General features: G+C 28.4%; 2 protein-coding genes across 2 annotated transcripts; one reads left to right on the top strand and one right to left on the bottom strand.

The window, feature by feature from the left end:
- Positions 1–3,454: 3,454 nt before the first annotated feature.
- CYP724B2 (cytochrome P450 724B1-like) lies at positions 3,455–7,911 on the top strand. The gene is made up of 9 exons (NM_001279143.2): positions 3,455–3,737; positions 3,927–4,251; positions 4,697–4,849; positions 4,977–5,225; positions 5,730–5,813; positions 6,172–6,250; positions 6,419–6,525; positions 6,819–6,940; positions 7,613–7,911. Exons 1-9 carry the CDS (start codon positions 3,508–3,510, stop codon positions 7,704–7,706), a joined length of 1,443 nt encoding a protein of 480 aa, NP_001266072.1. The 5' UTR covers positions 3,455–3,507; the 3' UTR covers positions 7,707–7,911.
- Positions 7,912–8,438: 527 nt separating this feature from the next.
- On the bottom strand, positions 8,439–13,979 carry LOC101251598 (subtilisin-like protease SBT5.3). Its single transcript, XM_004243169.5, has 11 exons — positions 13,667–13,979; positions 13,429–13,541; positions 13,246–13,343; positions 12,821–12,988; positions 11,722–11,830; positions 10,277–10,811; positions 10,052–10,149; positions 9,708–9,953; positions 9,502–9,616; positions 9,197–9,410; positions 8,439–9,106 (listed from the first exon to the last, which is right to left on the bottom strand). Exons 1-11 carry the CDS (start codon positions 13,757–13,759, stop codon positions 8,571–8,573), a joined length of 2,325 nt encoding a protein of 774 aa, XP_004243217.1. The 5' UTR covers positions 13,760–13,979; the 3' UTR covers positions 8,439–8,570.
- Positions 13,980–16,876: the final 2,897 nt, after the last annotated feature.

Genomic DNA, 16,876 nt, shown 5'->3' on the forward strand with positions numbered 1-16,876 from the left:
ATCCTAAAAATAATTATTACGAAGAAATAAAATGAAGAACATTATTATTTTTTCTTGAAATTCGAATATGACAAATATATTGAGATTGAGGTAGGGGTGGGGAGAAATAGTATGGATCTTTTTTTTTTTTTTATCAAAATGATATTTTGCCTATGTTATTATATATAATTTTTTTTGAATATTTTTACTCTTTTAATTTTAATACTTTTTAAATAAAATATAAAAAAATATCAGTTTATTTTATAATAAAAGAAATATTACATACTTTTAAATTTCTGGTTAAATTTAAACAAGGAAAACTTACATAAATATACTATAATAAAAAAATATTTATCAATTATAACAATAATATATTTTTTTCCATTTGATCACTTCTAATTCATTTCTAATGCAAGTTTAATACATATTACAAAGAACAATTTATTATTCACATATAATGCAAATTTTAATGATGGATAATGTATTTATCACACATTTTAAACATTTATAGTATAATGTGACAAATTTTTACCAAACAAACATAAGATATTTTAAAAAATAATTATAATTCAAATATATTGCATACATAATTCACTTTTAATATATTTTACAGATTTATCACAATATTGCTATAAATGATGATAAATAAAAAGTATCACTAAAATTAATAATTATTTTTAAAAATATATTAATTTATGTAATTTTTTCTTTAAACAAATTCTCTGATCATTTTGCATAATCCAATAGTAAGTGTTAATGGTGATTTAATAGTACTGAATAATTGTGTATTTAGAAAATAGTATTAAAATTGATAATAATATTTTATGTGTTTTACACCTTTTTTTTTTTTGCAAATAATTCTTTTCTTTAAGGCGTGGGCCGTAGGGTGGGGGAGGAAGGGATGGTAAAATGACTAAATACTTTTTTTAAAAATTTATACAAAAATATGTTTGTAAAGGACGGATGAGGATTTTCCATTTAGCATATCTATAAATTAATAATTATTAAAATATAATAATAAACATTAAAAATCGAAACGAATCAACCAAACTCTTATTGGTGCAGATATAAATCAAAATCAGATTAGTTGAATAGCAATTAAAAGCTTAAATATATCACTTTGTGTTTAAATTATATAATTTCAATTATATTCTTAGGGCTCATTTGGTACGAGAGATAATATCAATAGTTTTGGATTTAAAAATATAGTTATGGAATAAAATTTAAATAATTTGTTTGATTGATTTATTTGGAATAACTTATCTCACTATTTATAGCATAGTGATGAAATACGTTATTCCATATACATAGTAAAATAAGTTATTCCAGTATAATAACTTAATAATTTATTTATTTACAACATAAGCTATTTAATAAATTTAATCTTATATTATTATATTTTCCCCACTGATGTACCCATACAAATTTTCATATTTAATTTCCTTAATAAACAATTTAAAGGTATAAAAACAAAAAAAAAGTGTGATTTCATCCTAATTTATAAATTAATTATTATATTAAAATAAATAATGTTAAAATATTGATAACTAATATAAAACGGAGAATGATAGTTAAAATGGGACAAGATTATTTAGTCAAAAGAAAAAATTTAGTATTATTGTTTTGTGTATAAAAATAGTTAAATTTAAATATGATTCATAAATGGGTAGTTTGGTACAGTATCTTTTTTCCATAACCTGTACCTACTGTTTGTATAGGAGTAGATCCCAGACTAGCTTGATTTCATTTCCTATGCATCTGACAAAATTTAATATTCACCCTCATTATTATAATATTATTAATTCATCGTTTTAATTTATGTAATATAATTAAAAATTTTAAAATTAATCAAATTTTTTTAAACGAAGTTTCTTTACATATTATATATTTTACATATGGTGAATTATAAGCCTCAACAGTTTTATAGTTTTTTAATTTAATTTTGACTTAATACAAAGGATAAGAAAATAAAAAGAATTTAAATTTTAATGGTCTTAAATTAAAGATATGTAAATGTTCTAAAATATCGTTAAAAAAAAACATATCATATAAAAAATAGTACTCTCTCTGTTTCAGAAAAATGATTTCTTTTTCTTTTTAGTTTGTTCACAAAAGAATGATAGCTTTCTCTTTGTTGGTAACATTTTAAAATTAGTTTTTCACGTGACATATTTAAGGGTACAAGATTAAAAAATAATTTTGTACAATCAACCTAATCTTAGGATCCGTTTGGATGGACTTAATAAAAGCAGCTTTAAAAAAGTACTTTTGAAAGTGCTGAAATTTATTTTTAAAATAAACAGTTATGCGTTTGGATAAAAGTGCTGAAGTTAAAAAAAAAAGTTGTTGATGTGTTTGGCAAATAAGTGCTGATAAACAGCTTTTTAAATCAAAATGTCTGAAAAACCCTTAAAAATTGTTAACATAATAAAAGTTAATTAATTTATATTTTACAACCATAAATAATTATATTTTGCTATCATTCACATATTTCTTTCTCATCACAAATTATTTATAAGAGGAATATAAACTTATTATAGATTTTAAAGATATATAATTTGAATAGATTAAAGAACGATTTAAGATTTTATTTTAGTTTCATCCATAGATAATAATAATTGTCTATCATTGATATATTTCTTTATTATCACAAATTATTTATAAGAGGAATATAAATTTTTATTTAAGTTATATGTGCAACTTATTTTACATTTTAATAATATATAATTTGAATAGATCACTTGAAAGATTTAAGATTTATTTTATTTTCATTCATTAGTAATAGTAATTGTCTATCATCCACACGTGAAAATGGAAAAATAGAAGAAAGAGATGTTGGGGTTATGTGGGTAATTTAAAGATTGTATTAAAATATTAAGGGCAAAAAGGTAAAAATGTGGTCAATTTAAAACAGCTTATAAGCTGAAAAAAAAAAAACAAAAACACCCCTACCCCAACTTTTAACTTTTGGCTTAAAATAAGTTTTTTTTAACTTAAAATAAGTTGTTTTGAGTATTGCCAAACAGCTAAATAAGTCAAAAATCAGCTTTTAAGTCAGTTTGACCAGCTTTTAAGCTGAGCCAAACAGGCTCTTAGGACCATAAGATACAAAAATCTTTTTTATATTCTTAAAACTCCGCGTAAGTAATAATTAAAATATTGTTAAAAAGGAAAAAAGATGTGTTCTCTTTGAAGATTAAAAAAGAAAGTAAGATAAATTAATTAAAATGAAATAGTAAATTTTTATTTAAAAAATTTAAGGCTTATATATCTAAATTCAAGTTTAAAATTTAAAAATTAATAATATCAAAATTTTAAGTATATCAATTAAATTGAGACAAAAAGAATAATATTTGAGTAGAAATAATTAAAAGCTTGTTTCCTATCCACCATAAACAACTTTTTTTTTCTCCCCCTTCTCTATCTCCTCTCTATAAATATGTAGTCAAGCCCAACACTAATTTGCTACCAACTTCATAAAAATCCATTTTCTTTCTTCTCATCACAACTCATAAAATTAAAACTTCAATGGGTGAAGAAGGTAGTCTTTTGATAATTGTTATCACCCTAGTTTTTAGTTTTGTAATTGGCATAACATTAAACCATTTTTGGCCTTTGTTCTTCAATAATTATGGTACTACTCTTCATGTTATTCCCAAGGGCACTTTTGGATGGCCTTTACTTGGTGAAACCCTTTCCTTTTTGAAGCCTCATCCTTCTAATTCTATTGGTACTTTCCTTCAACAACATTGTTCTAGGTAAGTAACATGCTTCTTCATTATTATGTCTCTTTTTTTTTAAAAAAAAATAATTAAAGTACCATACACCACTCCTTAGGATTATAATCTTTTTAATTTGTCATATCAGTTGAATATCGAGATTTCTGATTAAGAATGAATTGACAGTTGATATTATGATTATTGCATGTTACATTTATTTTTTTTCAGGTATGGGAAAGTGTTCAAGTCACATTTATTTTTCTCCCCAACAGTGGTGTCATGTGACCAAGACCTTAATTACTTCATATTACAAAACGAAGATAAGTTATTTCAGTGTAGTTATCCAAAGCCAATTCATGGTATACTTGGCAAAGTTTCATTGCTTGTGGCTGTTGGCGACACACATAAAAGGCTTAGGAATGTTTCATTATCACTAATCAGCACCATTAAGTCTAAACCTGAGTTTATTAATGATGTTGAAACATTAGCACTTCAGATTCTCCAATCATGGAAAGATAAACATCAAGTCAGATACTGGGAAGAGGCAAGAAAGGTATTAATTAATCTCATTAATCTTAATTATATACACTATAAGTATAATTTAGTTTATTTTTACGTATTTGTCATTAGACAAATTAAAATTTTGAGTCAAAGCAAAATTTGTAAGCAAAATTATAACTCTGCCTCTTAAAGTAACTTATATTATTTTAGGATATAGATAGGAGTTGATATAATTATGTATATGAGAAATTAATTTAAATCTCCATTCATCTAATAAAAAATAGTGAGCAAATATATAAATATACATTAATTTAGTGTATATCATCTGGGGCTTATAAATATTTATGATTGAGCGGTCAAATATGTAACTTTTTTCATTTTTTTTTATATTGTCGGTATATAAAATTTAAATTGCGATACTTTTAGTATAAAAATTGTGTTTTTTGTGATAATAACTTTGATTTTTTTTTTCTTTTGTGTGTGGTTAATTATTGCAGTTTTCATTCAATGTGATAGTGAAGCAAGTACTTGGATTAACTCCAGATAATCCACAAAGTGCATTAATTCTTCAAGATTTTCTTGCTTTTATGAGAGGATTAATTTCTTTACCATTATACATACCTGGAACTCCATATGCAAGAGCAGTGCAGGTTCATTTAATTAATTATTTAAAATATATATATTTTTTTTATTTTTAGATATGCTTTTGTTGGAATAAGATTAATAAAGTAAGGCATGTGAAATTCAACTTTATATTTTTTTCTTTTTTCTTTACAGGCTAGAAGTAGAATATCTTCAACTATCAAAGCAATTATAGAGGAAAGAAGAAGAAAACATGTTGTTGATGGTGATGGTAAAAAAAATGATTTTCTAGAGATACTTCTTTGTGTTGATACCTTATCTGAAGAGGAAAAAGTTAGCTTTGTTCTTGATTCTTTACTTGGTGGTTATGAGACCACTTCTCTCCTTATGGCTATGGTTGTCTTTTTTATTGGTCAATCACAAACTGCTTTCGATCGACTCAAGGTAATATTATTACTCGTTATCATCGTCATGAATTAAATTTGTTTCAAAATATTTGATCATTTTTGTTAGAAGTGTTGTGTATAGTGATGGAGTCAGAAATTTAGCGAAAAATAAACAATACAATTGATTAGCAATTGCCGCTAATTTTTTTTTTAGCGGCAATTAATATTCTTCGTATGTATTACTAACATTTGATCTGATGATACTTAGTAAAGAATTAAACACTTTTTATTAATATATCTATTTGTTACTGCTAAAAGTTAATTTTTATCGTGGTGTGGTAGTGGTTATTCCATCCATAATTGTGTACCTAAATTAACTATAGTTTATACATTTTCTCTTGAAATCAAAGACTATTAAATTAAATACTAGTATTAAAAAAGTTACATAGAGTAGTATTATATTGTTTTTCTTTTTTAATAATCATTATATTTTTGACGTGTTCTTTTTTTTTTTTATATAAAGTTTCTAAACTTTATTTTATTAATTATATTAATGATGTAGGAAGAGCATGATAACATACGAAGCACGAAGGAAAAGGAGTTATTGAATTGGGAAGATTACCAAAAGATGGACTTCACTCAAAAGGTTGTGAGAATAAGCTGACTATAATCATTACAAAAATATTATATTTCGTCCGTCTCAAATTATTTTTATATTTTTTTAAATAAAGAATTTTTTTAATAATAATAAACATTTTCTAAAAAACGACAAGCAATATTATTATTGTTCTCCTCATCTCAAATTATCTATGTTATGTTTTGAAAATAATTGTTTATCGACACCTCAATTATGAAATGATGATCTATAAATAGGGGAGCAAATCTGATTTTTTGCCCTCATATGCTTTATATAGATAAAAAAGAACGAAATATAATTTGAGTAATATTTTTTTTAATTATTTCTTTAACTTAATTTATTTTATTGTTATTTAATATACATACAGGTAATAAATGAAGCTTTAAGATATGGGAATGTTGTCAAATTTGTGCACCGAAAGGCACTTAAAGATGTCAAATTTAAAGGTTTGTATGTGTGTTTGACCTGTAATGCTCCAAAATATTGTATTTTAAAAAAATAATAATGTTCATATGTAATAATGCATGCATGAGCTTTTTGCATTTTTCACAATTAATTAATTTTATTTTTTTAATGTTTATAATGTAATGTTTTAAATATTGTGAAAATTGTAGATTATGTGATTCCAGCGGGTTGGAAGGTCCTACCAGTATTCAGTGCTGTTCATTTGGACCCATCAGTTCATCCTAATGCACTCCACTTTAATCCTTGGAGATGGGAGGTAATTATATCACTTTCGAATTTAAGTTATATAAATCGTCAGTATAAAAAAAATATTTATTATAATAAGTTATATTTATTCGTTAAATACATTATCACAACATATGAGTTAGACAAATTGTTTTTGAGAAAATTTATTCGAGATCATAAATTTCATATTTTAACAAGGCTTAATATAATTTGAATGATCTAATGGTACAAATGAAATTATTTATATTAACTATGTATAGATTTTTTTTTCGAATGTTATTATTTGTTAATTTATTTTTTTGAATTGTAATTAAATGTTTTTAGAGTGATGAGCAAATAAGCAAGAAGTTGACTCCTTTTGGGGGAGGATCAAGATGTTGTCCTGGATTTGAACTTGCAAAGGTTGAAGTAGCCTTCTTCCTTCACCACCTTGTACAAAAATACAGGTACTTAAATATTTTCTCTAGTGTTAATTCATTAATGTTTGTGAGATTATTTTAACAAGAATTTCTTATATAATTAATAGATGTCATTCTATATATAAAATGAGTTGAGTTGGACTAAATTTGAACAGTTAAAATGAATTGAGTTGGACTGAATTTGAATCGGTTAAAATGAACTGAGTAAGACTGATTGTTGCAGTCTCGCTCAAAAATTATACGTTGAGTTGAAATTGGCTAAAATGCGGGTCAAATTTCAACATGCACAATTCTTACTATTAAGTTTAATTCCTTTTTTTTTATCTAATAAAATTCTATCGACATAAGAAATCAAATTTTAAAAGAAGTGTTTAAGAAAATATCTTGTCAAATTTTTATTGATCAATATTGGTTAGATATCAACCGGAACTTTGATGGGTTGAGCGAATAAATATACATCTCAATATTCAATCCAAACTGAGGCGAATCATGGTCTCATGAGCTAATTTTATCACCTTTTTATCTATAATCACATCGTACATGTTTCTCTATCCTAAAGTTTCGATTGTTGAATTAGAAATTCCATGACAATAACTATTTCTCAATTATATATTATAATAAAATAGCTATTTGTGATTAGGGTTCTATTTATATCTTTTTATTGTGCTAAAATTATGGATACATATTTTTTATATGTAGATGGGAGGTAGAAGAAGGAGAACAACCCATTGCTTATCCATATGTGGAGTTCAAAAATGGTTTAACAATCAGACTTCATAAAAATTCTACTTAGGCCTGTGGATTAGCAAAAAAATTATGAAGAAAATTCCAATGCTATGTCATTAATTAGTATACTTTAATTATGAATATCTCTTCCTTCACATATCTGTTTTCCCTAGTACAGAAAGAAAACAGAATTTCCTTTTTTCTTTTCTTTTCTTTTTGTGTATGTATACATAATTTCAAGGAGAAATGCTAATAATTTATTTGCAGTCTAATTCTTCATTCCTCTAGTTTATGTTATTTTGAATAATTAAGATAAATAATAATATGTTTTAAGTGTTAATCGAGTTAGATCCATGACTCATATCCTGAGTTTCTTCATAAGCGTCAAGTTAATATTACGATAATAACTGAATGGACAACTAATTATTTGTAACAAATTTAGTGAAATTATTTATTTATATTGTAGTATATAGTTATTAAGTTTACGTTAATAGTAATTGACCCTCTTTAAGATATATCTCTTGAGTGTTAGTTGAAGCAAACGATGTGAAGTTTAAAGTTAACATATAGGATGTGTTTAGATTTAACCTTGACAATCGAACCTGACTCGATACTTGACTCAGATCGGTTGCACCAACTCCTAACACCCGACTCCTGATTCCAACTCTGACTCTTGACTCTCAATCCCAACTCAAAACCCGACCCTCGACCTTGACACCAACTCAAACGACATTTCACAATAAATAATTGGTCATCTTCAAATCATAATTTGAAAGTATAACTAAAAATCAAAATATAATTGAATTGTAACTAAAAAATTTCATTAATAAATAAGAACTACACTATATATTTTTCTCTTTTTTTTTTGGTGGAACATGAGGGAAAATAAATCAGTCAAAGTAACTAATTACTTTAAATCTAAAAAATCTACTTAGGTACATTTTACTACAATTGGACTTCTAACATAATGCTTATTATCAGACCAAATTAATTGTCCAAATACATAATCTTTTGGTGCCTTAGATCCTTTAACCTTCAATGTTAGCTTAAACGATTTCTCCTCATTAATATTCTTGAATTCCAAACTATTTGGCTCAACAACAGCAGAAATTCCAATGGGGTGTCGAATTCGCGCTTTATACGTACCTGGAGATCCAACATTCTTCAAAGTTCTTGTAATTGTGACAGAGCTATTCAGATTAGGCACTGTGATTGATGGTAAATTCATGTCGATGAAATTAATCGGATCAGGGCATTTGAAAGAGCCTAGTGTGAACGTCTTGATTTGAGTTTCGTTGTAGCCTTGTGCGCATAGAAAACTCAAATAATCATCGATTGTCAAGTCGTAGACCAAGCCAGGGTCCATAGCGCGATTTGGCCTAACGTGCCCTGCTCCATAAGCAAATGGACTTGTTTTGATGTAACTAGCATTCAACATTGGCTCTACAGAATTGTCTCGTGTTCTTGCTGTATAACGAGAAAAAACAACAACATGGTATCAGAACCAGTACGATGTAACACATTTGTAATTGAAAAAGGCTATTATTTGCCTCTCACCAGTTGTCATAATTGCGGATTTGATAGCAGAAGGACTCCAAGTTGGATGGAGAGTTTTTAAAAGACCAACAATGCCAGATACATGAGGGCATGACATAGAAGTGCCTGAAACAGAGTTAAATTTAACGCGACGTTTATCAAAAGCTTGTTCTGTAGGACCTTGAGCGCCAGTAAAGGCAGCGATTATGCTCACTCCTGGGGCAGTGATATCAGGCTGCAAACATAATACCAAACAAATAACTCAAAAAATGGTTGGACTAATACTAATAACATCACCACAAACAATGTTCAGTTTATTGTAAAACCTTAAGAATCTGTGGGGTAACAGTGTTAGGCCCTATCGATGAAAATGCTGCCATCACCGGGGCTGGCTTTGTCCCCAATTGAGTTGTTGGATGTGTAATAAAAGCCGTAGGTGCCCTGCTTATAACATTTTAACAAGAAACGCAAAGACTTAGTTAAGTACAGTCAGTGTATATAAGTTAAATCCATCTATAAATTGCTAATATACCTTGTTGAATTAACATAAGCGATTACATCAAGTCCATCAGTGTAACTAATTTGCGTAGCAGGTAAGACGTGAGGATCAGCAATAATTTCGTTGCCCGATGCATAATCGTTGGCTAGAACCATTGCAACTGCACCAGCCAGAGCAGCTTGTTGGCCCTTGTCAACTCTTGCATTTTCTCCTCTTAAGCAAACTAAAATAGTTCCCTTTACCTTCTTAGGATCCAATGCACCAGCTTTGCATAGTTGCCTGCATAGAAAACATAGAAAATAAGTAAATGTTAACCAAGCAAAATCTCGAAAATTTGTTTGTGTTGAGAACTAGGGGAGTAAGGTTGTTCTTCTTACGCGTCGTAGGTTGTAGCATGAGTAGCTTTTGCTGAAGCAGCAGTAATGATTGGGAATAACTTTCCTTTAGGCAATGCTTCAACAGATAAGCTTTCTCCCTATCAAAATACCGTTTGATTAAACTCAAATCTTCTGAAGCAGAGCGAAAAAATAGTACTAGCAAGTAGGTTCAACTCATCCATCAAGAATGTCACATGTACTATTCAAGGAAAAGAATATTACTACCTTGTAACACTTGTTGTTTCCGAGTGTTACATAGCTAGGGAACTGACGATCCATAGTGCTTGCACCGACAGTAATGACCCAAGGTGCAACGTTTGATACTGTACTAACAGCAGGACCAGAGTTACCAGCAGAGGTAACCACAACAATGCCATGCTTAACAGCATGAAACGAACCGATAGCAATGCTGTCATTGGCATAGGGTACTGCATCTCCTCCTAGTGATACAGAAAGGACGTCAACGCCATCATGAATAGCCATATCAAATGCAGCCAAGATGTCTGCATCGAAACACTCATTGCCTGAAATTGGAGTCCAGCAAACTTTGTAAGCTGCTACTCTTGCTTTTGGTGATCCACCCTTTGCTGTCCCGTTTCCATATCCGAAAACACTTGATCCTTCAACAAAGTTTCCACCGGCTGTGGACAACGTGTGGGAACCATGGCCATCAGTGTCTCGCGGTGTATTGAAGGTTGAATTTAGCGATCCTGCTAGTGTAGCGTACCCTTTGTTGAAATACCTTGCTCCAATTAGCTTCCTTTAATGAAAATGTACGTAACTAAAATATCAAAAACTTCATTCCAACACTAAAATAATGTTGAATTCATATCCTAAATAGATGCTTTGAAGTATGATTTCTTCACTAGTTAAGCCAATTTCAATTCTTCACGGATTTGGTGACTTGGGTAACAATTCAACACCCACTTTAGAATTTACCTATCTTGCCAAAAATTACAAGTTATTAAAGCAAATACACAAAAATGTATGCGTTCAAAAGATGAAAGTTGCGAGATGAGGATTGTGTGGTATATTTGTGGACGCTCTAGGAGAGATAGAATTAGAAATGAAGCTATCCATGAGAAGGTAGGAGTGACCTTAGTAGCGGACAAGATGTGTGAAGCGAGGCTAAGATGATTCAGACATGTGAAGAGGATACGCACGGATGTCCAAGTGGAGAGGATTGAGAGGTTTGCTATGGATTGTTTCAGGAAAGGTAGAGGTAGAGGTGGTTAAACAAGACATGACACAGTTATTACTTGCTGAATACAAGTCCTTGAATATGAGGTTATGGATGATACAAATTCTAGTAGAAGATTAGTAGGTACCTGAATGTTTATTTTCTCCGTAATTTTTTGTCCTACGATTTCTGTTACGACCTATCATCTCTTGTACTTCGATTAACGTACTCTTTTTGTGTATTTAATGTTGTTTTTTCAAAAAGTTTCATCATGTTTTTCTTAATTAGTAGGGTTTATCAACAAACAGTCTTTTCTCTATCTTACAAGATACGAATAAGATATGTGTACGCTCTAATTCAGACGTGGATTAAAGTTGAAAGAGATACAATGTCAGTGTTGTGAATGTTCTAAAGTGCAAAATATTCTGTTTGTTGAGCTGTGGAGATAAGGTGCAAAAAGAAGTGGACATAAATAGGGATATACAAGTACCTATTACAATGAAATGTGGGATCAAAATCACTTTGACAAATTCCTCTCCACTTTGATGGAATTGGTCCATATCCTTCATCACTAAAGCTTTCTGATTCAGGCCATGCACCTGGTCCACAATGTCATAATGTTACAAAAGAAAAATGAATCATCATCAACTCTTTTTAAAGTCCAAAATTCATATACAAAAAGGGGAAAAGTTGTATTGGAATTGTGAATTGCAAAAGGTTGACCAATTTAAGACAAATAAGAAAGGATGAAAAACATACATCTTTTGAGGCAAGTACATCAGAACCTTATTCTTTTCTTTCAATTATTACATCACAAACGCCCGTCAAAATTTTCAATAAGAAAATCGATACTCTATATATACACGATATAATTAAATTCCTTAGACAAATGTGACTCCGTTACTGTCCACTATAATGTAGATTTTTTGTCTATGATAGGACAACACAAGCTATATGAATTATTGAACAACATCATTTTATAAAATAAATGTAGGAATTGAACTTCTACACAAAAGCAAAATTGACTTGTTGATTTTCAGACAATAAGAATTAATTAATTATAATTCTAAATAAAATATTAGACTTTAATTGACCCCACCAACCCAAAAGCACACTAATTAATTGTGAATAAAATAATCTACTTATCCAATGTTTACTCTTTCAACTACTGAAAGGTGCAGAAATTGTTGATAAAAGAACCTTCTATCAAATAGATAAATATATTTTGGTATATGTGAAAATGGGTTGGCCAAGATTAATAAGATCTTGAAATATCAATATTTAATTCAACTACTATATAGTTTATTGTTATCAAGATCAAATCACACAAACTTCTAACAGACTTTATCATAATTATGGGATCACAAAACAACACATCTTTTACATCAAACAAAGTCAATGATCTAAGGCTCTATTTATTGCAACCTCAATTTTCTTCACATGCCTATTTGTTGACTAAAGCGGAAACTAATACTAGTCTGTTTGATCAATTTTTTATAAGTATTTTTGAAATATTATCTAAACATAAATTACGATGATAATAATGATTCATAAATTGATTAATCAAACACAAAATATTTAAAAAGTACCAGTATCAAGATTGCCAATGACACTATCTTCTCCAAATCTTGCCTTTTTCCATAATGAACTTGAAGGAATAACTCCATCATTATTCTCTAACCCCAAAAAGCTCCATGATCTTGTTGTGTGTAATTTTCTTCCCCTGTTTTCAAATACTGATACTACTTGTGGATGCTCTGAAAAAAAAATTTCATATTAACAACGTATAATTTTTCGGTTTAATCAGAATATGTTTAAAAGTAATATTCATTAAAACTTAACAAGCCTTATATGACTTGAATCTGAATTAGCAAACTTTTTTGACTAGTAGACATTAGGTATAGAGTTTTTGAATTCGAGCCTTAGCCATGTAGTGGCCCTACTTGACATGAATCTGAAACAAAAGGCAAATACAACATGACACAAAAGACCAAAATACCCCCAAATCACTTACTTGAAATTTCTATTGCTTCTTCATCTTCAAGCATAGCAGAAAAGCCATTGATGTGTCTAGTATAAGAGTAGAAAATTGATTCCTTTGCTTTCTCATTGCTATTATGAGATAATCAAACATGTAAGATAAAGCAAAATATGACTTAATTAAAAGTAAATACATAATTAAGTACTATTTAATTACCTTCCTCCTAAGTATGATCCAAGAAACTCATGATGTGAATCTCTTACATTATCATAATCAATAGATGAAACTTCTTTTCCATGTGAATGTGCTCCCATGTACACCACATATGACTACACACAAATCACATTCACAAATGAACAACAACAACAACATAATCGTATAAACTGTACGCAGACTTTACTCCTAACTCAATAGTAACAAATGAAAAAAAATTAGAACTTTGATACTAAATTACCTTTTTTATGGCAAATGTGGAACTAAACAAACACATAAAAAGAATTGAAAGTAGACATAAGGAAGCAAAGTTTTCTCCCATTGTAATCTTCATGTTCTTTAGTCCTTTCACTCTCAATAACACACTCTTTCTATTTAAAGAGAACTCTTTGAGAGTTTGTGTTGTAGTTGACCTTTCAATGAATTATTTTATACAAAAAAAATAAATAAAATGAATCTTGCTCTTTATTTTATTTTATTTTTTTTATTAGTGGGAAATGTATCCATTTATTGCATGGCTTAAATTCAAAGATTTTCATGGTTTATGTCTACATACTTGCAATAATGTATAAGCAATCTTTTAATGTATTTTAATTCCCAAATTTAATCAATATACAAATCTATTTTAACATTAATGTTAATCTTTTGAAGTTCTTTTCCAAACTTGCTAATTACTAGTGCTTGGAATTCTTTGAATAAAGCCATTTCTTTTATTGGTAAATATGAAATGAAATGGAATATAACGGGACCAGTGAGAAAGATGTGATAAATTACTTATTGTATAAAAATAATTGAGGTTGCTTGACCGCCTTTGTTTTTCTTTTAATAGATGTACCCAAAGAAATACTAGTAGTGACAAAAAAAATTAATTTTTTCTTTTTAGTTGGTTTTTTTTTTCTAAAAAAAAAAGGAAAATAGGTTTTCAAATGAACAATGAACTTTTTATTCTTTTTAATAGGAAAATGCACAAGTATTCTTCTTATACTATGATCGAAATTCAGGGACACACTTTAATTAAGCTAACGTTTTATTACTTCTCTGAATTTAATTTTTTGTAATTTTGTGCACTTTTATCTTACGTTACACACTCCGTGACTCCTTACAACTGAGGTGCGTGGGAGATATGCTAAAAAAGTGCACAAAACTACTGAAAAAGTAAGTATAAAGGATAATAAGACCAGGTGCAACTCTGAAATTTCAATAATAATCTAAAGATACTAGTTCATTTTCCCTTTTTTTACTTCTAGATTGTAAGTAATTGGCCATTTTTTATTGATTCGGATAATGACAATAAAATAGAATTCGATAAACCATTTTTGACTCAATTATCTCCAAAATGAGTCATCTAAAGACTCGGAATTACTTCTTATTGTAATATAAAATACTTACAAGTACACGATATTTCAACTTTTTTGTACCTTAGCATAACTTATCATTACGCGTAAAGTAAAAATTCCCCCCTCGTTCATTTTTTACTTGTTATTATTTAATTCGGTAAAGTATTTTATCAAATTTTATTAAATGATATTCAGTATTAGGTCTTGAAATTGAAAAAAATAAGTATTTAATATTAAAAGGAAAAGATAAGTCATTTTTATTATTTTTTTATTATGTTAAAAGTAATTAAAAAATAAAAAATTATTTAAATAATAAGTGACAAATAAAAAATAAACGAAAAAATTTATTTAACGCCCGATTGAATTGACTTTACTATAATTAAAAGATGAGTAAATAAATAAAAATTACAATCATATTTTATCTCCGTAAGGTCTGGTGAGTGCTGACCAATCAACTTGACAGTTGGAACTCAAGTGTGAAAACAGCAGCCAATTTTGAGATACTCCGGCGGTGTAACTCCGAAATTGATTGGAACATGGCCCGCTTAACTAATTTCCATGTCCGCTTTAGATCGGTTTGAGTGGTCGAGCCTAGATTATAATTGAAATTTTTATTTGATTATAAATATATTTTTTTATCGTATTTATTAATTTTAAATGTTATTTGAAATAATTATATATTATCTCATTAAGTAATAATTTTATTCAAGATTTCATGTTAGATACCCTTATCATTACATCAAAAATGATTTTTATTGATAATTTAATTAATGACAATAGCTTAATAGTCACTAAATATGTCTTTTTAGTGACATTTAATATTTGTTGTGAATATCCCTAAAGTCTATAACGATATTGGAATCAATGACTATTAACTAATGTCGGTAAAAAATTTAACACTCTTTGTTGATCTACATAGTGTATATACATGTATTTTTTCAATCGGATACATTGTAAAATACTGAGACATAAGGAGAAAGGTAAAAAAATTGTGTATATCAGGTGCATGCGAATCATTCTAGGCACATATATCTGGGATATCAGATTTATTCAAGATGCATTCTGATATACAAATTCATATCGAAAAAAGGTGAACAAGAGAGGGAGAGAGGTCAACAAGAGAATAGAGAGGTGAGTGAGATATGGAGACTGAGTAGTAGATGAGTGAGATATGAGAGAGGCAAGTAGTAAAGGAGAGAAGCGAGCGAGAGTCTTAGTGTATCTCAAATATATGTAAATCCTATTCGGAACATATTACACCTAATTTTAATCCCTATATACATGTGATATATGTACTTGGACACATCATATCCATATATCAGGGAATCGAAATCCAACACGAATAATAATTTCAAAAATTAACAGAAAAACACATACTAATTAAACTTAGTTTAGTGAAATTTATGTTGTTTGTCCTTAAAACTTGGTACATAATGAAATGAAAGGAAGTTTAGAGTTGTCTTTTTTATTTTATTTTTCACCCAAGCTTAGAGTTATCAAACTTGTAATTTGGCCCAAATAACATTAAACACTAGTTGCTGACCCTTTATTTCACTTTCGTCAAAATAGGATGTATACACCTTCTATATATACAAGTTATTTATGAACCAATTTTGTATAACTTCATTTTCATTGTTATAAATTATTGGTAAATTAAATGTCATCACAATGGAACTTCAATTCTCAATGTAGACGTATTGTGTTAGATTCGATAAAACTTTTCTAATTTCTGCTTTCATTTTTAGTATACAATAAAACGCTAAATTGAAAATATTTAAGTAAAGAAATATATTTCGAGAAATTTTCTCAAAATGTGACTGTTCTGACTAATTCTGAAAATAACCAAAATGTTCAAATAAAAACAGATACACACATGATATACAGTAAAACTATTGAAGTTGACACTTCCATGATATACACAAATATACAATTTTGTTTTTGACAGTTTCACTGGCTCATGTCCTCTTCCTGAACAGTAGCGTGAATTGATTTATTCGATGATCATTCAATTATTATTTGCTATCTTAAAAAGATATTTTTAAATAATAATTTCAATCGATTGATTATCTGAAAAAAATTGACTTGATTCGAGACCGTACTTGCCTACTATAACA

The sequence above is a fragment of the Solanum lycopersicum genome, chromosome 7 (assembly GCF_036512215.1).
Source record: "Solanum lycopersicum chromosome 7, SLM_r2.1".
Taxonomy (NCBI): domain Eukaryota; kingdom Viridiplantae; phylum Streptophyta; class Magnoliopsida; order Solanales; family Solanaceae; genus Solanum; species Solanum lycopersicum.

Excerpts from the sequence above, each read along its gene's own strand:
- CYP724B2 (NM_001279143.2), top strand. The coding sequence starts at position 3,508 with ATGGGTGAAGAAGGTAGTCTTTTGATAATTGTTATCACCCTAGTTTTT. Across the intron at positions 4,850-4,976 it reads CATATGCAAGAGCAGTGCAG|GCTAGAAGTAGAATATCTTC; the intron begins GTTCATTTAATT and ends TTTTCTTTACAG. Across the intron at positions 6,941-7,612 it reads CACCTTGTACAAAAATACAG|ATGGGAGGTAGAAGAAGGAG; the intron begins GTACTTAAATAT and ends TTTTATATGTAG.
- LOC101251598 (XM_004243169.5), bottom strand. The coding sequence starts at position 13,759 with ATGAAGATTACAATGGGAGAAAACTTTGCTTCCTTATGTCTACTTTCA. Across the intron at positions 13,542-13,666 it reads CCACATTTGCCATAAAAAAG|TCATATGTGGTGTACATGGG; the intron begins GTAATTTAGTAT and ends ATTTGTGTGTAG. Across the intron at positions 9,954-10,051 it reads CATGCTACAACCTACGACGC|GCAACTATGCAAAGCTGGTG; the intron begins GTAAGAAGAACA and ends TTTTCTATGCAG.